The sequence below is a fragment of the Diceros bicornis genome, chromosome 21, assembly GCF_020826845.1.
Source record: "Diceros bicornis minor isolate mBicDic1 chromosome 21, mDicBic1.mat.cur, whole genome shotgun sequence".
Lineage (NCBI taxonomy): Eukaryota > Metazoa > Chordata > Mammalia > Perissodactyla > Rhinocerotidae > Diceros > Diceros bicornis.
Window position 1 is genome coordinate 10,866,197 of NC_080760.1, and position 21,406 is coordinate 10,887,602.

The 21,406-nt window shown below is 37.6% G+C and overlaps 2 protein-coding genes across 2 annotated transcripts in view; both read left to right on the top strand.

The window, feature by feature from the left end:
• The window catches only part of SLC26A7 (solute carrier family 26 member 7), a 255,412-nt gene that overhangs the window by 68,641 nt on the left and 165,365 nt on the right, over positions 1-21,406 (top strand). The gene's annotated exons all lie outside the window — the stretch shown is intronic.
• The window catches only part of LRRC69 (leucine rich repeat containing 69), a 91,554-nt gene that overhangs the window by 53,386 nt on the left and 16,762 nt on the right, over positions 1-21,406 (top strand). Inside the window, exons 6-7 of the mRNA XM_058564577.1 lie at positions 16,053-16,154; positions 20,838-21,017. Coding sequence (XP_058420560.1) covers positions 16,053-16,154; positions 20,838-21,017 — 282 coding nt within the window. The remainder of the gene's footprint in view (positions 1-16,052; positions 16,155-20,837; positions 21,018-21,406) is intronic.

The following is a 21,406-nucleotide window of genomic DNA, read 5'->3' on the forward strand; positions in this document are numbered from 1 at the left end:
GCCAAGAAATTCACAACAAAATTAAAGGATTACATTATTAATCTTTTATTAGATCTAAAGTATTAGAATCATTTTTTCTGTATTTTTGAACTCTAATTTTATTGGCCTCAATTTATAAGTCTTCTATTATAAACTAGCTAAAGCTCTTGGAAGATAATTGAGAATATATTAAAATACATACCAAAACAAAAATAAAAGCCGAAGCCCTGACTGAGAAGGTATCCCAGAAGACTCTCAAAGATCCCTGTATAAAATTGTAGGGCATTTCAGAACATTTTATTTGTAATCAGCAGTGAGGGTAGGAGGGAGGAGGATCAATTTTCTCATTATTTCTAGGATTTTTGTAAGATGAGGATCAAATAAATTGATGGAAAACTGCCTGCTACTCTGTAACTTTGGCTTTCTCTTGCTTTTTCCTCTAGGTGCCCATATGCAAAAAATCACACAGTAGTGTGCAGAGTAGGTATAAGGGTGAAATAGGTACAGTTATTAGTGACAGTAAAGATGGAAGGTGCTAGAACATGATGGGGGTGGGGGGGAAATCACTTCTATGTCAAGAAGACAGCTACCCAGAGGTGTCAGGAAACTAGGCCCAGAAAGTAGTTCTCTTTTTTTTTAAGAACCAGTGAAGCTTTCCTTTGGGAAATTCTGGCAAGAAAATTCCATGGACTGGAGCCTGAGGATTAGGAGAAGAACCATCAGGGATGGGCAAAGGCCGTCAGAGGAGGGATACTTGTTAGTCTCTGATATATTCAGGATTGCTAGTGAGAGTTTCCTTTACCTAGGTCACAGATGCTCAGTGGAAACAGTAATGTGCCAAGGGGGGATATGTAAAATTTAGTTTATAAAAACAAACAATGATAACTAATATTCTTTGAAAAGTATGCAGTTGGTTTTATGCTGAGCACTTTAGAAGCCTCATCTTATTTAATCGTCATTATAGCTCAATGAGCTAGGTACTATCACCATTCCTATTTTACAGATGCAAAAACTGAGGCTTTGGAAGAGATTAGGGTACCTTTGCCCAACACTATAGCAGAACTGAAATTCAAATCTAGATCACTTCAAAGCCAAAATAAACTTAATTACTAGTATTACTTTTAGAAATACACTATGCCAGGTTATCATATATTGTTCTTGTCTGTTTGTCAAGATTGTATGTTCTTTTAATTGTGATGGAAGGCATGGTGAGTTGAACTAGCCAGAGAGGAGTGATCCCTGCACCCTCTTCCCTCTGCTGCCTGGCCCCCTGTGCTCCTATAGGCTCTAACTTACTTCAGAAAATTGAAGTCAAGCCTCCTGGAAATGTGTTCTTTAGGAGAACTGAAAACATAAGTTCATTTGAGATGAGGAGTTGATATTAGAATTGACTCTGAAAGCTCTCGCTGAAGTGGACTTTTTGTGCCTAGTAATTAGGAGGAACAATTGGCAGCATCTGGAGTCCCCTAAAGAAGGAGAAGAAGACAGGATACTGGGGTTGGAGAATTCTCAGGCGCTGTATCTGAGAGTCTGTTGCTGGCATTCCTGGATTAAAGGGGAACTTCAAAGAAATTGCAGGTGTGGCTTTCTAGAAGGATACACTAGTGAGAGAGCAGAGCTGCACATCAAGGGAATAATTCCAGACAGAAGGTAGTGGGTTAGTAGAAGGCTTAGACATGAAGCTGTGCAGTGGATGTCAGGGACTGACTCACAGATGGGGAGACAGTCGGTGACACTGAGGAAAGCTGAGTGTGTCACTATGGGGAGACCGTGAGACTTTTCATAGTGTAGTTTTTTGTTTCAGAATATACAAATGTTGCTTACTTTCCATTTCTTATGCTTGCAAGTGGGGAGTTGGTGCTAATCTATTAAAATCTTGTGGTGGCTAGATGCTCACAGGTGTTTGGGTGGTTATCTGGACCCGAGACATTTTTCCATGCACATCTCTGTCTCAAGAATTACAACTGCACACACACAACTCTAATAAACACATGTAGTTAATAAGTATTCCATTTCTGTGTAATATTAGATTTATTTTGATCTTTCTTTTTTCACATTAATGGAAAAAAGTATGATGGATGAAAACAGCAGATAGACAGGGTCTGGAGTCAGACAAACCTGGGTTTGAATTCCAGCTCTGACACTTACGTTTGATTTCTTATGATTCCTGCAGATGACCGCCCATTGCAAGAGATCCCTAAGTTGGCCAGAGAAGAAGACAGGTTTTTCTTGGTGGATTTACAAGTTAGCTTTCCACGGGAAAGTGAGTGAGTCACGATTTTGGTAGTGACCTCTTCAGGTCCTAGTGGGATGAAGAGCAGCTGGTGTGCTGTCTCCATTGGAGGCAGTGTTGGGTAGTAGAAGACACACTAACTTTCCTGGGCTGTATGTGAATTCTCGTTTTGCAGCTTCCTAGTTGTGTGACTATGGGCAAGTTTTCTAAAGCCCTGAACTTCAGTTTCTTTATCTAAAAAAACAGGATAATAATACAAATGATACTGGCTACTGTGATAATTGACTGAGCTGGCAAATATAAATCACCAGAAACATAGCTAGTGTTTTATATATTACATTAGTCCTAATTCCCGTCTTTGCCTATCACCATCAAATCACAAGCATGTCCCCCCACCCCATACACACTCTTGCAAGTGGTGTGGGACTGCCACTGTGATGGCAAGGCCTTAGATAAGTTGTGCTAGAAGGTGTAATTATTGCTTCCTCTCCTGCTTTTTCCCTAGTTTATCTTTTGCATACCTTGGAGCCCCTGGGGCGATCTAACCCAGACTGTGAGAGAATGAACAGGAGAAGAGAGTTGGAGGAATAATAAATGGAAAAAATATAACCTATGAATACTTGATGAGTATTGTTGGAAATCTAATGTTAGCAACATATATTTTTTTAACTTTATAGCATGAAGAGGAATTACAATTTATATTCCTGGATCAAAGATATACTCTGTAAAGCAAGAACAAAATAAAATAAAACAAACATGTAGCTTATGTTTAATATTAGAGTGGAAGCGGCCGCTTTACAAAATTATTTTACAGCACTCTCATATAATTTTTATTCAGGTATTCACTGTTTTAGCGTACAAGTTCCACTGAATGTCCCTTGGGGAATAACAAGTAGAGTCAGTCCAGCACTAACTGTCCTCATATAAAAAGAACAAAGGGATTAATGCCTCCTCGGAGGAAGCCCAGGACTGCCAACCAGTGATCTCTTTCAAAGAAGGTTCTGCCCCTGCCCATTTTCATAGACACAGAGCTGATTATAAATTCTATTGTTTTCTTTCGCCACCTACATCCTGGTGATCTTGCCTGGTTTGTTTGCTGAATAGTCACAATTTTTGGTCACTGTTTTGCCACATCCCTGTTGGGCTTTGATCCGTGTTCACAGATTTAGAGATTTGAAAAGTGGAGAAAGCAAGAGGAGGGCACCATGCTGAAAACTCAGTGAGTTCCCCAGAAGCAGCAAAACAAGGACTGCTTCTAGGGAGAGAAGTCTGGAATGCTCATGTAAGTGTTCTCAGCATTAATGGAGACGAGGAAGTGGGATGGGAAATATCTGGTGGTTTGCTGGTAAATGCTTAGCAACCAGCTGTCTGAGGAGAAGAAAGCCCTGATTTGTGACATCTGCCAATTTCCATGGAGTAAATACTCCTACCCATGGCCTGTTTCAAGTTACCAATGTGATATCACTGAAAGCTACGCTGGAAATTGATGCTCATGACTGGTTCTCCTGAGCCCGTAGCAGTCAGCACATGAATGGCAGTAATGTTGGCACCACTGACTGAGGTAGGGAGGATCTGGTATAGAATTTTAAGAGATAATATGTCTCTCTTTTGTGTCAGAGATTCTTAAAATATTAGCTTTGCCACTTATTAGCTGTCTAATCTTGGGCAGAGATCCTTAAATTCCCCGTCTCATTTCCTGATTCAGTAATGCATTTATTCAAGATAAATTTGAATGTCTTTTGTATGCCAGGAACTGTTGTTCTAGGCATTCTGGACACAGAGGTGAATAAAAACAAACTCTTTACCCTCTTGGAGCTTATATTCTAGAGGGGAGGACAGATAATAAGCAAGTAAACCAAAAAAATATAATTTTTTGTAGTTTATGAAGAAAACACATAGGGCACTGTAAGCCCAGAAGGGAAGATTTTGTGTTTTGTACACTGCTCTGTCCTCAGTGCTTACATCATCGCAAAAGCAAATCAGAGTGTAAAGGAGGGGTCTGCATGTGATCAGAGAGACCTGAATGATGTAAAGGAACAAATGTGGTAGGCACTGTTGGGGAGCTGGTTGAAGCCCCCATCTCCGACCTTCTTCTCTTGAACTACTTCTGGGGGGAGTGGCCAGGTGTCACAGTTCTGGCCAGAGACAAATAAGTGGGAATCTTTTGAGTGGGATTTCTAGGAAAACTTTTATTTTCCCAATGAAGTTGTTTAGACTTATCTGGTTTCCTCTAACCCCCTTTACCTCTTGCCCCTTGGCCTTTCCTTCTTTTTGTTGCCTGGACTTAATTGAGAATTAGCAGCCATTTTGAGACTGTAAAGTTACAAGCAAGAAGATAATATTATAATGCATGCTCTTAATATTATATTTAATTACTTTCTTATAATTAATGCATGTTTTTCATATTTTAAAGGACTCAGTAAGTAGTAAAGAATAGTTAAGTATTTTGAGCCCCTAATTTGTGCTTTATAACAAGTCATAATAGTTTGTGATTCCAGAGCCGAAAGAAAACTATCTAAAATCTTGATGCTAATGTTAATAGCGATCAGTAGACACTTCTTCAAAGCTTCAAACACATATATGAAAGCAGACAGCAACACAATGCTTAGAAAAAAATCTAGCACTTTATAAAATATTATTCTTTTTGGTCTAGAAATTTCAATATAGAAGCAAGTTATTGAAGAGTCAGTTGGTAGAGTTTTCAAACACAAAGGAACATGTGTACATGCATGTGTGTACATATGTATAATTAAAAAGAGAATAAAAATAGTGAATACTGAGGCTCTAAGCAACCTAACCAAGAGAGGGGGTATATGAAAAAAAGAATTAGGGTTTTATGTTCTTATAGATGAACCAATGTTTCTCAACCCTTTTTTCATTGTTGTTCTCCTCCCCTCAGGAGCTTTTTAGACCTCTTTTTTCCCCTAATAACCTTTCCCTCACCCCATTAAATTTCAGTACCAGAGGTATACTGTATATGTTTATATTGTTGGGTAGGATTGAATTTTGAGAGCCATGAACCATTGTAATAGCTAAGATTTTTTCACCTCCTCCATAAGCCAATTTTCACCTCCTTGGGAATGGTATGAGCTCCCACCCTCACTTTTGAAATGCATGAGCTGAACCAGCACAGAACTTGAAAAAATATTTCTTACAATCTTGCTTTTATACCTCATGGGCCAGATATGTGGGAGAGTTTTCAAACTTCTGAGAAAATCTTAGAATCAGCACAGATGTTGAGATAGCTTTCTTGAAATCCTTGAAATATTTTTAGCCCTGGGAAAATTTTATCCACTTTGGGAAGCTGTATTTTTGGTCTTTTAACCCAATATAGGAGGAGTCTATCCCCTATTGTTCCCATTCCCAAATTTGTCTTTTGAAAGTTTAAAGATTGGTAATCAGAATTAGGGAGACATAAGTTTCATCATTTCTGGAAAAACATTTTAAAATTTCTTTTCACTGTGGCTTATTTGGAAAACAGAGATAAGTAAAAAGAAGAAAAGTGAAATTACCCGTAATCTGACCATGCCAGGGGGAAAAACCCACACCATTAAGATATTAGTTTATTTCTTTTGTATTTTCCTATTTTCTTTTTAAATCTGTGACTATGTGTGTGTGTACATGCACATATAGGTATTTTTTCAAAAATGGAATAGTCACATATGTTAATATTAGTATTATTCATACATACCTGTTTTATAACATGCCTTTTCATTTTTTATTGTAAACATTTCCCCATGGTTTAAAGTATTTTCCTACATCACTATTTCTAATGGCTGCATCACATTGATATTGTATATATTTAAGCAGTCCCCTATTTTTTGAGGGTAGGATATTTCAAATTTCTTGCCACAATAAAAAATCTTCAGTGAATGCTATTGTAGCTACTCTTTGTACATAGCATTAATTACTCCCTTAGGAAAGATTTCTTGAAGTGTAGTTGCTGAATCAAAGATATACATGCTTTTACTGATTTGATAAATGTTGCCAAATTTTGCTTCAGAAAGCTTGTTTGATTCAACATTTCCTAGTACTAAAATTGGTTCTTATTCTTGCCTTATATAAGCAATATTTCACATATTTCTTTGAAGGTATTAATTATACTAATTATTTTAGAGTCTTGTCCTATTAGCTCTATTTCCTCTGGTATACATTCTTGCATCTATTATCTCTAACGGTGTTGGCACTCAATGATTATCAGGTAATTTCATTTTTAAACTTTCAGCTTATTTCTGATTTGGGACACTCAAGAGTCCCTGAAAGACTAGCAGCTGTCTTTGCAGTTCACTTTATGGGAGAAGAAAAAGTTCTTGCAGGAGCTTGCATTGGTCAATGAGAGTGTGGACATGGTTGAAATATTCCAGCAGGAATAATGCATTCTGACAGCTCCTCCCTCCCTGGTGTTGCCAGCCACTCAGGGCCCCATCTTACCTCTCTTTCTGCAAAGCACACTCCCACCAGGCTATAGGTGTGTGGAATTCAGGGAAAGGAAGTGTGGGGGTGGGAGGTAGAGTGTGGCCCTGGAGGTGAGAGTGGGTAGATGACTCCACAGTGTCTGCCTGCTTCTGAGAGAGGCCAGTTTCCTCCTGTCTGTTGTTCTGCTATCCCATTCTTCTCTGGAGGCCTCTATTACCTCTGTGTATTGGGTTCCCTCATTTCTTTGTGGGAATTCTTCCCTGGGCTTCCATATTCATCCTGGGTTGATGCTTCTTTCTTCACTTGATACTGTCTACACATAGTTTCTGTCCCTGTGAGAATTTCTCTTCCTGTTTTTAAGTGGCTGTTTATTTATTTATTTGGTGAGGAAGATTAGCCCTGAGCTAACATCTGTTGCCAGTCCTCCTCTTTTTGCTGAGGAAGATTGGCCCTGGGCTAACATCTGTGCCCATCTTCCTCTACTTTATATGTGGGACGCCTGCCACAGCATGGCTTGATAAGCAGTGCGTAGATCCGTGCCTGGGATCCAAACCCATGAACCCCGGGCTGCGGAAGCGGAGCACATGAACTTAACCTCTACGCTACCAGGCCGGCCCCTATTTATTATTTTTAAGGTATCTTTTTATCATTTCTAGGATTTGGCATGGGAGAGGGAGACTGCTAAATGTACTTAGTTTTACCATCTTGAAACTGGAAGTACTTGTGTCAATTTGCTAATACATTTGCAGCATATGAAAGTGCCTTCACCCACGTCTGGTAGAGCTTAAATGAAGCAAAGTAATAAAAAAAGGAAGAAAAAATATTGACTGATCCAAACAAGCTTTTTCTGTTGAGAGAAAAGCAATAAATATGATTTGCCTGCTTTAGACAATGGACTACATGTTGGCGAAGTACCTTATTTTTCTAGAATGCCTTAAAGTTTACCAAGTACTTGATACATTCCTCATTTGATCTTCACAATCCAGTGAGATGGATATTATTATATCTATTTATACATGAAGAACAGGTTCAGATACTTTAAAAGACTGTACAGAGAGGTTGTTGGAAGAAATGGATTTGAACCCAGTACCCAGCCTTTAAGTCCACTGCTTTCTCTATTCTACTATTAAGTATAGATTAAGTTATATGAAAAGCTTAAAATAAAAGAATGTTTTGATTAAAATATCAATGACTTGAGGGAAGGCGAAGAAAAGCATTCAAGAATCCCTTGAAGCATTTTTATCTGATATGAATAAAGAAGAACAAAGATGTACAGAGTGGAATTAAAGGTGTTATGCCTTTGAGAGGCTTTATTTAAAGCCACGTTGGTGTTCATGTGGAAACCAAGGCAGAAGCTACAAACTGACATCCTTTCTGCAGTTCCCATCATGAATCTGGCCACTCAGATTTTAATTTCCTGTCAGAATAAAAAAATGGAAGACAAAAGATCTCACAATTGGTTTTCAAACCATAAACAGCTTTCACAAAATCTTTGAATATCTTTCTTCTGGTTTACTGCTGTGAATTGTTGCCTGGTCTGAATAAATTTGAAAATGGAATTCTTCAATTTAAATTATAGACTATCCCAGGGCAGAGGTTGGGAAATTTGATTTCTTTGTTATTCCCTGAGAAAAGTGCCTTTTATATTTTGGTTCCTGCTCACTACTGTGTTTTTTCTGTAACCAGGTCTGTGAGATTTAGAAATATGGATGACAGAGCATCTCTAGGTATATGCTTTCCCTATCCAATGGAGAGGTAGTAATTATATAATTTGCTTTCAAAATCTGAAAAGAAGACTGTTTCTGAAGAGTGAGTGTCTAAGATTTGAAAGTCTCAGCTAGACTGAGAGAAGAAGAGAAGTAGATTTTTATGTTTTGCAAAGGAGGATTCGTAGAAAAGCTCCCAAGAAGATTAGTTGGAGCAATTCAGAGACATTGGAGAGAATTGTCTATCGGCTGAAGGTGGGGCAAGAGAATTCTAGGACATGTTGAAATTGATGTGAATGTTTTCTTTTGGTTTTTTGGTTGCAACATAAATGGAGTTTAATTAAAGTGACATAGGGAAGAGTAAGGAGACTCTCATGGGGATTCAGGCAGGATATTCAGTAAGACTGGGAAGAGCTTAGAGGTACTGGAGCATGTGTGGTTCTCAGTCCAAGGAGCTTCTGCTTGAAGAACTGCATTCAGCTTTCTCAGCTGCATGACCTGTTAGGTTATCACACTTGTTACACTACTAGTGTAATGTAGCTACAGTCCAAACGCTTGCTCTGCTTTTACCTTGTTTCTGCTCCTCTATAACTTCAATGTACACATAGCCCACTGTGGCCTCTCCAGCTCTTTGACATAATAGCTGTTCTATTTCAGCTTCCGGAACTAAATCGCAAATTATTTCCATGTTGCTTGGTTCAAATTCCCAGAAGAGTATGTGATTAGGCCAGCCTGTTAGACTCTAGATGATTGGATTGGGCCTGTGATTAGCTTTCTTTGGCTCAAGAGTCAAGCCCCTGTTCAAGTGTCCAAGTAGTAGAATCATACCATGTAAAATCTGTAGGTGGCAGGGTCCTCGGGTGGATGATTTCACTTAGAAGGTGGGGGTGGCGGAGCTTCAGTAGAGTAGGAAAAGTTTGGCAGTCCTAGAATATGTTTAATGGAGGTGAAATTCAAACAAGGCAATTTGACTCCCAAGTCTATCTTCCTAAACCCATACGTTTTATATTATATACTAAGCCCTGCAATAGGAATTGGGATACAGTGGTGTGGAAACCAGACAGGATCTCTGCTCTCCCAGAGCTGTAGTGTAGTGGGGAAACATGTTAATCAAATAATTAACAGTATGAATGTATAATTACAAACAGAAATCAGTACACTGAAAAAAAGGACCACTGGTCTATGAGAGAGAACAGGAGCCTGACTAAACAGGTAGGTTGAGGAAGGCTTCCTGGAGGAAGTGACATAAGCTGAGATCTGAAGAATGAATAGGGATCAATTAGGTGAAGGAGAAAGACACATTCCAGACAGAGCCAACAGCATGTGGAAAGGCCCTGGTGTAGGAGGGAACATGGATGGTCAGGGAACTGAAAGGAATTCAGTGTGGCTGGAGCCCAGAGATTGGGTGGGAGGGGGCCACGCCAAGGATTTTGATCTCTATTTGAAGGATAACACGTCTCAAAGAGTTTTAGGTAGGGGGTGACATAATCAGATTTGTATTTTTAAAAGATCATTCTGTCTGAAGTGTGGAGGACACACTGGAAGGAGGCCAGAGGGAATGTGGTGGAGGGTGTCTTCTGGTAGACTTTTGCTGAAGCCAAGTAAAAAATGATGGTATAACTTGGTCTAAGGTGGTGGCAGTAGGGGTGGAAAGACCTGAACAGATTCAAGAGACATTTAAGAAGTAAATTTGGCAATGGTGATGGGCTAGTAAGCTTTCTATGGGCTGAAATAGAAAATACTGGAAAAAGACCAATCTTACAAGGGCAGGTCACGGGTTCAATCTTGGACACGGTGAGTTTGACGTGTATTTGAGACGTCCAAGTGAAGATTTTCAGTAGGCAGTTGGCTATAGGGTGTGGAACCAGAGTCATTAGCATAGAGGTTTCATTGAAGTTGTGGATGTGGGTAAAATTGCCTAGGGAAAAGAAAATAAAGTGAAAAGAGAATGTGCCAGCCTCTGGGGAGAACTATTTAGTGATTGGGCAAAGAATGATGAGCCAGCAAAGAAAACATAGTTATGTTGACCAGAGTAGAATTTCCAGCAACCACTAAGGGATGTATTGGAAGTTGGTGGTGAATTTATTGGAATTCCTGTCTGCCCTGAGGTGTGACTCTGCAAACAGCACTTACTTGCTTGGGTTCAGAGACAGGGAAAGCTGATAGCAGGGATGACCCAGGGTTTGGTTTGCTAGACATAGGGAGTGAAAGGCAGAGGGCCAGAGGATTCAGGTATGTAATATAACTTACCATACATTTTTTTTTAATATAGGAAGGGATATTTTTTATCTTAAATAATTCTTAGAAACACATTTTGTGCATAAATATTTGCTCCCATTTCAAATATTTTTTGGACAAATTTCTATATGTAGAATTAACAAAGTAAGAATAACTTGCAGACTTTTTAATGACATTGCAAATTTGTTTACAAACAGATTGCCCTAATCTTGTTTGCACTGGGGCAATGGGTATTCTAAATTTTATTCTTTGCGTTTTGACAGGCAAAATTAATATATTCCCCAAATTCTTGGTTTTTGTTACTCTCTTTCAGCTGCTATGTGTCTTGGTAATTTTCTTTGGTTAAGGTACATAGCTCATGCATATGAGAATGTCTTTCCATTGCCTTTGCACATTAATGAAAACTTGTCTTGTTATTGAATCCTTGGGTCATAAGTGTTTCCCCTCTCAAACTGCTAAACATAAGATGCCATTTTATTCTGAATTGTAATGGTATGGGCAAATCTGAGACCAGAGTGTTCCAAGAAGAGGGAAGCGCAAGGGCCCCGAGGTGAGGAATGCTTAGAAAGCAAGCAAATGTTGCCAGAGTGGAGAGAGAAATAGAGAAAGAGAGAGAGTGAGTGCTAGGAGATGAGGTCAAACAGAAAGCACAAGGTCCAATTATGACAGAGTTCTGTAAGCCAGTGTGAGGACTTTGCATTTCATTTTGAGTGAAGTGAGAACCGCTGGATGGTTTGAGCAAGGTAGTGACGTGATCTGATTTCCATTGTAAGGAAATCATACTGTTGGGGCTGCAGCATACGGGGTGGAGTGGCAACAAAGGCCTCTTCAGCTGCTGGTCCTCAGGTAGTTCAAGGAGCACTCCACAATTCTGAATATGTATCTAGTTTATCATACATTTTCTTGAATTTCCCATCGGTCACAAATCTTACTCATGTTCCTTTTTAGAATTGTTAATTAATATATTTTTTTGGATGCCATAGCCCCCATGCTTAAAATCTTACCCTCCTCACAAGTCATCCTTTAGTTTATTTAGAAATTCCAATTCTTGCTAAAGGGTAACCCTGTGAGCTTTGAGATGGTCTGAAGAGTATGTGCTAAATTGCCATAGCCTACTTATTGGTTCTATTTTGGAGTCCATGTGAAATCTCAGCCTCCTTTCTTTCTGTTTACATTAAGAATGTTCTTGCTAAACCAGCCCCCTTCTGACCTCCCTCATTACTTTGGGCTAGTCTGAAGCAACAGACGGACTGGCTGAACTTATGCATTGTTCCTGGGGCATGGGGCTTTGTAGGAACAGTTATAACAATTGACCATGTTTGGAGAAGAAAGCCTTTGCAAATCTTGAGTGCCCAGGGAGAGATGTGTGTGCCTGGGGTTTCTGAGAAGACATTCATGTATTTATCAATTATTTATTGGGTACATCAGCTATGTACTAGGTCCTGAATTTAGAGCTTGCATTGTATAGTCACTTAAGATATAGTTCTTAAAGAGACCAAAGCCTGACAGACGAAAATAGACTTTCCAAAAATGATTCCCTCATAATATTTATAGGTGGTATGATTAATTTATATATAAGGCTCAAGGAAGAGACATGGAAACATTTGGTAGAGGCTGGAGAAGCTTAGAGGGGTGATATTTTAGTCTTGAAGAGATGATCCAGGGGTGGGGTGAGTAGAAGGGCACAGCATGAGTAATAACTGTGAGATAAGACCCAGGCCTCTTGTGAGACCCCTAAACACCTCAGGATGCCTGGTATATAAGGGTGAGAGTGGGGCTAACCAGGATATATAGTTAGACAGGCCAAGGAGAGCCAAGTATGACACACTGTGGCTTTTGAACTTATCCTGTGGACAAAAGGAAGCCTTGTAAAGTTTTAAGCAAGGTTGTATTATGACTAGATTCTCATTTTTAAAAGACCACTTCGGCAGCAAAAGCGCACTGAGACCAATTAGAGTACTATTGCAATAATTTACATAAGGTGAGGGCCTCAATCAAGGCAGAGCGGGTTAGTGGCTGGGGCAAGGAGTAGGAGGAGATTGTGCAGAGGTGGTGAGGAAGTCAGTGGGATACAGTGATGGAAAGAAAGGATAGATTCCAGAAGTTTTAAGAAGGTAGACTTGATGGGACATGTCAGGAGATTTGATGTGGGTGATGAGGAAAAGGAAAGAGGAAAATTCGGGGGAAATATGAGTTCAGTTTTTGAATGTTAGAATTTATGGTGATTGTGGGACTTCCAGCTGGAGATGTTCAGTAGACAGCCAAATATTTGAGAGCATTACTTAGGAAGTTGTTTTGTAAAGATGTTTGATACAAACAACTTAGGTTCAAAGTTCCTTGAATCCTTGATTTAATGAGCTTTCCCGGTCTTCACTTCAGCAAACCATCTCCACAGTGATGTCTAGATCTTAAGACCATCTTCACCTGCTCTAAATTTGAAGAACTAAAGTCTAGTATGGCAGTTTGACCACTGGTTCTTCCTATCTTCCAGCTCCCTTATTGCTTTATAGCCATATCTTTTCTTTTAGGTCACTGAGACTTCATGTCCCTCTGCTTTTTCTTTTACTCCTAGTCCATCGAAACTTTACACTATTTCTTTTTCTATGTAGTCTAGACCATCAAGGACCCTGTCCAAATCATTCATCTTTTAGTACATATGATAGCCTCATTCCCTTGATTTCTGACATATTCATTCTGCATTCTTTTTTAATTGATTTATTGATTTATAATATCGTATAAATTTCAGGTGTACATCATTGTATTTCACCTTCCGTATATGTTCATTGCAGCATTATTCACAATAGCCAAAACTTGGAAACATTCCGCACATTGTTAATGTTAGCTCTGGGCTGCGGATGCTAAAGGGAAGCAAACCATGTATGGACAGGGACCACCACAAATATGTGGATTCTAGTGGGTCCCTCAGCATCTCTGTATAATATTTTTGCTTGTCCTTGGCCATGTTCCTTTTCCAAAACCTATTGCATATTCCAAACTTTCACCACCTTCTTTACGCCTACCTCCACATTGACACCTTGCTTTACAACCCAGTTGGCAGGTGGTCTTATTCTCTACTTCAAAGACAAAATTGAAGGGATCATGTCTGATTCCTTCAATCATCCAATTCCACACCTTCAAACTTATCCATGCCTGCATCTATACCTCCTTTCTTCTGGCCACAGAGAAGAAGAAAATTCAAAGATGTTAGTATTTAAAGGTGATTCTGTATTTTTCATCTGATCATTACTCTTTCAATTATTCCTTCTTTCTCTTCTACATTAATCTCTCTCTGTTTGCACTTACCTTCTGCATGCTCAAGTCTTCTTCATCTTAAAAAAATAAAAACCCTCATTTGAACCTTCATTTCCCTCCAGCTGTCAATCACCTCTCCAGATAAGATGAGTCAGTGAATGTTTATGATCTTGTGCCTCTAAACCAGGGTTTTTCCAACTTCAATACTATTTGGGGCCTGATAGTTTCTTTGTTGTGGAGACTGTCCTGTGCATTATAGGATGTTTAGTGGCACTCCTAGTCTTTACTAATTAAACGCTGGTAATATTCCACATGCCCCCAGCTATGATAACCAAAAATGTCTGTAGACCCCTGTTGGGGGAGAGGGGCAAAATTGTTGTAGCTGAGATTAAACTCATAGCAGTGGTTGTTTGAGTAGACATGTGCAAAGAGGCTGTGAAAAGCTGTAACAACATTTTATTAGTAGAAGAGAATGTAGCTTATTATGCTACTGGAGTGATGACAATAGCAAAGACTATTCTTCTATTGAGAAGCTAGGCTGACAAAAAACCCAGTAGTGCATATAGAGAGAGGGAATGAAAAATTGTTGCTCTGGAGAATGTTGAGAGTGGACACTGAGAGATTGTGTGACTTCAGGTGATTGAAACTTACCTGCTGCAAAACATATGCTAATTAATTAATTTCTTTTCATTAAGATAACTACTTTCTGATATATTATGTAGTAAATTAGCAAGCTGGATAACTCATTACCATATTTGATGGAAGCATAGTGACAGGTTTTAAAGGAAGAGAAACATGACCCCTAAAGAGAAATGTATGCCCTTTGAACGATGGTCAAATTTGAAATGAGGTTCATATATGTTAATGATATTTATGTATACCAAGATGTTCAAGTTTGTATCAATTTTGAAAAAAAGGACTGTGAGTTTAGGTATAAATTATGGAATGTTATTCTTTAGGACGGAAAGGAAAAATGATACTTCCATTAAGCACAAGAAGTGCCCTTTTCATTTCAGCACACCCAGCACTGACTTGGGTCTACCATTGGATTCAGTTCTCTAGGTTGCTCCCTCTTGGTGGATAACGTAGGAAACTGAATTAAGAAAGTCAGAATGTCTGTTGTGAGAGCAGGAGACAAGGTGATTCCAAAGTGGCCTTAAGCTCTGTATTTTATTTTCAAATCTTGTCTACGTTGTAGAAGTTTCCTGAGACTTTTGAGACCTAATGACATGATGCCCTGAAAATATGTTTTAAATCAATTATTTTTAATTTGTTGAGTGCTTGCTGTGTTTCAAACCCTGGGCTGAAATCAGGGAAATATCTCTAGTTCTTCTATAAATGTGAGATGCAGTGATGTAAGGGCGCCAGCTCCTCTTGGCTCACAAGAGCCCATTTTCCACCTGTCTTCTCAACTCTGGTGACTGGAGTCAGTGATGGTAGGAGTATTTACACCATGGAATCAAAACGCCCCACAAATCAGAGCTTTTTTTTTTTTTCTTTCCAGAGAACTGTTTTATCAGCATGCCACTGAAGATAGGTCTTATTTTCCCCATTTTACAGCTGAAACTAAGGCTCTGAGAAGTAACTTTCTAAATGAGTATAACTTTGAAAGCCACATGAGCCCTTAGGAGGCAAGGCATAATAATCATATAAGACAATTCCTTATTTTTCTACTCAAATGGCATACTCCAGTTGAATTTAGGTTTTCTTCGTGGAAGAGTCAATATCCCGGTGAACCGTATGTTTTTCTTCTTTTTTATTTTCACTGTGTACGACAGGTTATAATGAGACGATTTTGATGTTCTTCTGTTTCTCACTGAACATAATGGGTCATAAGATACTCCTTGATACCTGGATTTTGGTGTATTTTAGAATGTTATTTTTCATCATACTTGGTTTTCTAACAAATATGTTATTTGCAAAATGTTCCCAGCATTTGATTACTTAACCCCTGTTCTAAATACTAACTAGTTCTATGATCCTGAATAAGTTTTCTTAGCTGCCCAGTATGGAGGATACCACCACTGACCGCTAAGGTCAGTGCCATTCATGCCAGCTTGAAGATTCTGGTTCTTCTAACAACTAGAGTATGCCCAGCTGTTAAAATACTAATATGGAACATAAGTTCTAAATAAAGAAATTTTAGTCTAATTTTATTGAAAATGCAGCCTTAGAAGTGAAGTTTGTTATTTTGTCATGCAATGAAGTTTTCTTTTTTGTACCGAAAGTTTCAGAATCTGAAGCTGAGGGAACTCTACTGTGAGGAAAACCCGCTGTTGCTGAGGCAGCCAGTGAAGGCTGTAGGACAGGAGGACGTCTGGACTCTGCAGGTGAGGCTTGTCGTTCACGCAGGTCTTCAGACGAAAGCCACGGTCTGAGGTTCAAAGTTTTCTTGTAAAGCATCCTTGCCATGTCAGCCAATGATTAATGTAACCCTAGTCCATCAGCAATGTGGATATTAGACATAGTCTCTTTGACTTGCTTACAGGATCCAATGTAATCCTATCTGATCTCCAGAGTGACTAAATTCAGAGAAATGGAAACATTTTGTTGGATGAAAAGAAAAGAGAGGACTTTCTTTTCGCTTTAGCCTTCCAAGTATTTTTTCAGGATGTATTTGATTTGTTCTTAGCAGAGTCTTTGCATCTTCCATTGCGTTTTCACTTGTCCCCATTCCTAGTGGATGAATGTATATGATCCAGAAATCGTGTTCATTTTAGTAAAACAAGTTGATGATATTAAAAGAAGGAATAAGAAAGCATATTAGAGGACTCTCTTTGTGTGTCCTTTGGTGATGGATGAGTTCAAGATGGCAGATCCACGTTTGAGTATGAGTCTCCATCATGAATTTGGACATCTCAGGTCCATTGAGGTCTATAGCTGAACTTGCAGAGTTGTCTTAAGACTTTCAGGAATTGCATAGGATTCAAGTTTCCTGGCTTCAGGAAACAACTAAGCTTGTTTAGTAATTTACTTTGTTTTAAAATAACTTTTTCCGTTATTGCATAAGTGATATACATTTAATTACAGAAAACTAGAAAATTCAGATGAGCAAAGAAGAAAATAAAAATTATAATACTATACTGATTTTAAAAAAAGTTTATTACAAAAGTAATACAAGCTCATTTAGAGAAATTAGAAAAAAGTAAGCTAAAAGAAGTTGATAAAAATACTCAAAAGTCTAGTACCCAGAGATATGACTACTATTCTCTCTGATATTTATTCTTCTAGAACTTTCTATGCATCTAGAATTATTTTTATTGAGAATAAGTTCAAATTTTACATACTATTTAGAGACTTGTTTTTTCACTCAAAAATATTGTGAGGATCTTTCCAATTAGTAAAAAAAAATCAGTCTATGACATCTTTTTTGATGAATACGTAGTATTCATAGTTATATGATCACACCATAATATTTTTAACTACTTCTCTATGTTGGCTATTTAGATTATTAATAATTTTTTGGCTTTTTGGCCTTTATAAGCAACACTAGAGTGACCACCCTCATAGCAAATTTCTCATGTTCATATTATCCCTATGAGTGAAATTGTTGGGCCAAGGAACTGGCATCTTTTAAAGTTTGATTAGCACTTTTCAAATTCCCTTCCAGAGAGTCAATCTGTATTTCCACAAATAGTATTATTTTTTACTCTTGTGTGAAAAAAAAATTATTTGAAATTTAATTGTAAATGAATTAAAAAACTGCAGTATTTAATTTGTTTAATCTCTTATAAGCTGTTTGTTCTCCTTGAATCAAGCATTTCAGAATAATAATAATAATACCTAACACTTATTAAGTTTACTAGGGGCAAGGCACTTTTGTAAGCACTTACCAGGAGTGAACTAATCTAGTCCTCCAATAATTCTAAAAAGGTAAGTACCATTGTTGTCCCCTTTTTATGGACAAATTGAGACCCAGAGAGATTAAACAACTTGTCTGAGTTCACAGAGCTAGTAAGTGTTGGGATGATAATGCCAACGTAAGCAATTGGGCTCCAGGTTTCATGCTGCAATGTTGCCTTGAAAGGAGCTGCCGGAGGTGAAGGCAAAGGAAAAGGGGTAGTCCCTGGTTGGAAGAGGTTCCAGTTAGTGGAGAGGCTGAATGAGCAGCTAGCCCAAGGTGGCAGTGGTCTTCCAGGGAGTTCTTGAAGGCAAGAAGGTTGCCCTGTGGCTGGGAGCAAGACACGGTGAGAGAGCACTATTTCTTCCTTCTCATTTTCAAAACTATAAGGAGTCAGGAGCACAAGGGTGTTTTTTTTTTTTTAAATATATATATACCTAATAGAAGTAACAATTTTTACTATAAGTGATTGGGGTATTTATGAAAGTATCTCTGAGAATTTTTCTTAGAAAGGTGACTTAAATTGACTATACATTTTGTATTTGTACTTAAAGTAAAAGTCATTTCTACTGGACATTTGGTTAACATTACTGATTGAACTACTTGGGCTGTCAAAGAACTATAGGGCTTTGATTCAGGCTATGCCTTGGTAAAGATTTTTAAAAACTTTTCTTCACTTTGGAGATTTATGAACTAAAATTTAATGTTAAGAACTACATTATAACAAAATATTAGCCAGAAAATACTGCATCAGTAGATGAGAGGCTAAGAGTTTTACCTGTGTTATCTAATTTAATTTTCTGAACTCTACGTGATAGTGTTGGAAAAAATCCCTATTTTACAGATGAAGTCCCCAAGGTCAGAGAAGTTAAGGACTTGTCCAAATAAAGTCACGCAGCTAATAAGTCATAGAGTCAGGATTTGCACCTATTTATCTAGCTGACTGTGACTTTGCTTACAAAGAGAACCTTTGCTCTTGATGCTTTGTTTAGTGCCTATCATGCACACAGCAACAGTTGATTATACAATGGTTCCAAAGTTCAGCATTCCTTCTAAGGATTCATATTTTTTTTATATTTTATAATTTTTAATGTTCATATAAATGTAATTTGTATATGGACAATTTTGTAATTCAAATTACATTATCATATGTAAGGAAAAATAAAATAATACACTTCAAACTAATTTTAGTCTATGATAGATTAAACACAGGAATAATCTCTGACCTACATATAGTTAGCTAACAAATATTCTAACAAAATAGCATATAGACTATTCAAAAGGAACGATTTATTTACCCATAAGAGATTTCTTGACTTTTTAACACTGGAATTAGGCGATCATTAAGTTGTATATTCTCAAAAACTGCATTGCATGTATCTTTAAGAGGTGTCCTAAAAGATACCATTGGCAGGACCAATGGTATCTTACTTTATATATACTCGAATTTCCAAGTACTAACTTTATATTTCAATGGTATATGTTATTCTTCCAAGGTAACACATTGGCAGCAAGTAAGGGAAGAATATAAATAATGGGTAATGTAAGAATTGTCAAGAGACGTACAGGTGCAACAAACATATTTGGTTCCAGAAATCATAAATGGAAAAAGTGAACTGTATGAGTTGTGACCTATTTATAGGTTCCATTATTTCAGCAAATTCTTCTACCATCTGCTATTTTGGGGAGTCAATTCTTGTCTATTAGTTTCCTGCAGCTTTATAGTGAGACCCAACCAGTGAATTCTGGTAGCTAAAAATTTACCTCTAAACTCAATATTTCATTCAGAATCACAAGCTATGCTCTGTGTAAATAGTTAGAGAAAGGTCATCATAGACATTTAATTTAGGAGTCCTGGCAATATTAGTATGAAAGGGTAATTCTCTCAGAAAAGATGACCTCATTATGTAACCACCCAGGAAAAGGAGCTTAAGTGGGTAGGAGGGTATGCTGTTGAAGGATCAGACGTTTAAGGAACCCATGCTCAGGCTGTTTGCTGTATAAAGGCAGCTTTCCTAGATGCATATTAAGTGGAAGGGGTAGAGTAGCAAGGAACAGGGAGACAGCAATTATAGGATTTTGTTGTTATTTTTAAGATTTTAGTTGGGGTGAATGAGTGAAAGATTATGTATGTATGTATGTATGTGTGTATTCCCAAGGATTTCTATCAGAGTCTGATGTGGATTATTTCAATATCACTGGGAAATCTTTCACTTTGGCCAGAAAAAAAATCCCATACACTATTAAAATTCCTGCAATGTTTGTGTAACATTTATACAGGACTTCCATGCTACTGGCACAAACAATGGGGGGCATTTAGTGGAGTAAATCAAATGTTTATTTTGTTTACTTGGTCAGTGAAGACTTAATTTTATGCATTATATATATTTTTTTACTTTAAGATGATGATGTTGTTGATGGTCGTGGTGAAAGTCAGCTTATATCCTCACCACCCCTTTTATTATTTAATATTATAATATTATTATTACCTAAAGTAAGGTTTCTGAACATATCTATGTGGGTAGGTTTAATGCAGATTGAATTCAGAGATTTGGTTCATAGGAATCAGTGCCCTTTACCAGTATGGCTGTATTCAGGTGCTCATTGTAGTAGATGACTTAAACCAGTGCTTCTCAAACTTGAACATGCATGCGGATTACCCTGGGGAAACTTGTTAATTGCAGATTCTGATTCAGTAGGTCTGGAGTGCAACCAAGAGTGTGAATTTCTAAAAAGCCTCCAGGTGATGTAGATTCTGATGGTCCACAATCCACAGTTTAAGTAGTTAGGATTTAGACATTAGTAAATACGACAAGACTCAACTTTTGAGTCCAGTCTAAATATTTGTACAGTCCTTGCTTGTTGTAACGAGAGGCACAAAATTTGAATGTAAACTTTATCCAATAATGTAAATTTATTATAACTTGGATTCCTGTATGTAAGAGACATAGAAACATTACAATAGAAATAACTTGCTTTTCTTATATTGTTGTAAATTTATTTACAATGTCTGTCATTGACAATATAATTCATTATATATACTATGGAAAATTAATTTAACAGAAACTGTGAGGAATAAGCCAAAAATATAAATTAGTTAAATGGGAATCAATGTAATGTAGATTAGTTATTTTGAAAATAATCTGAGGAACCATATTCTTTTTTAATCTAGGAAATAACATCAAGATTTATAATGAATCAGCTAGCAGAAAAGAATCTTTTCCTAATGCAAGCCATAGAATGGTACCCACAGGTCAGGAACATGATCTCTCAGGGAAGAAAATGTGCAATATGTGGAAAGTCCTTTTTAACAGTATGGCTGGAATGTGTTGAATTTGTTCCTCCATCAAAGGTAAATGGAGATTTTTCTGTGAATATGAACATAAGCCCTTCTTTCATTCTTTGTCCTTCTGTAGATTAACCAATACTAACTAGATTTGTATCTAAGAATTGACTTCCATGATAGCAAAATGGGTTTTTTTCCATCTTTAATGAGATGTAATTGACACATAGCATTGTGTAAGTTTAGGGTGTACAACTTGTTGATCTGATACATTTATGAGTTACAGAATGATTACCATCATAGTGTTAGCTACCACCTCCATCCCATCACATAGTTATCGTTTCTTTTTTTGTGGTGAGAACACTTAAGATCTACTCTCTTGGCAACATTCAAATATGTTATACAGTATTATTAGCTATAATCACCATACTGTACATTAGAGGCCCAAACTTGTTAAT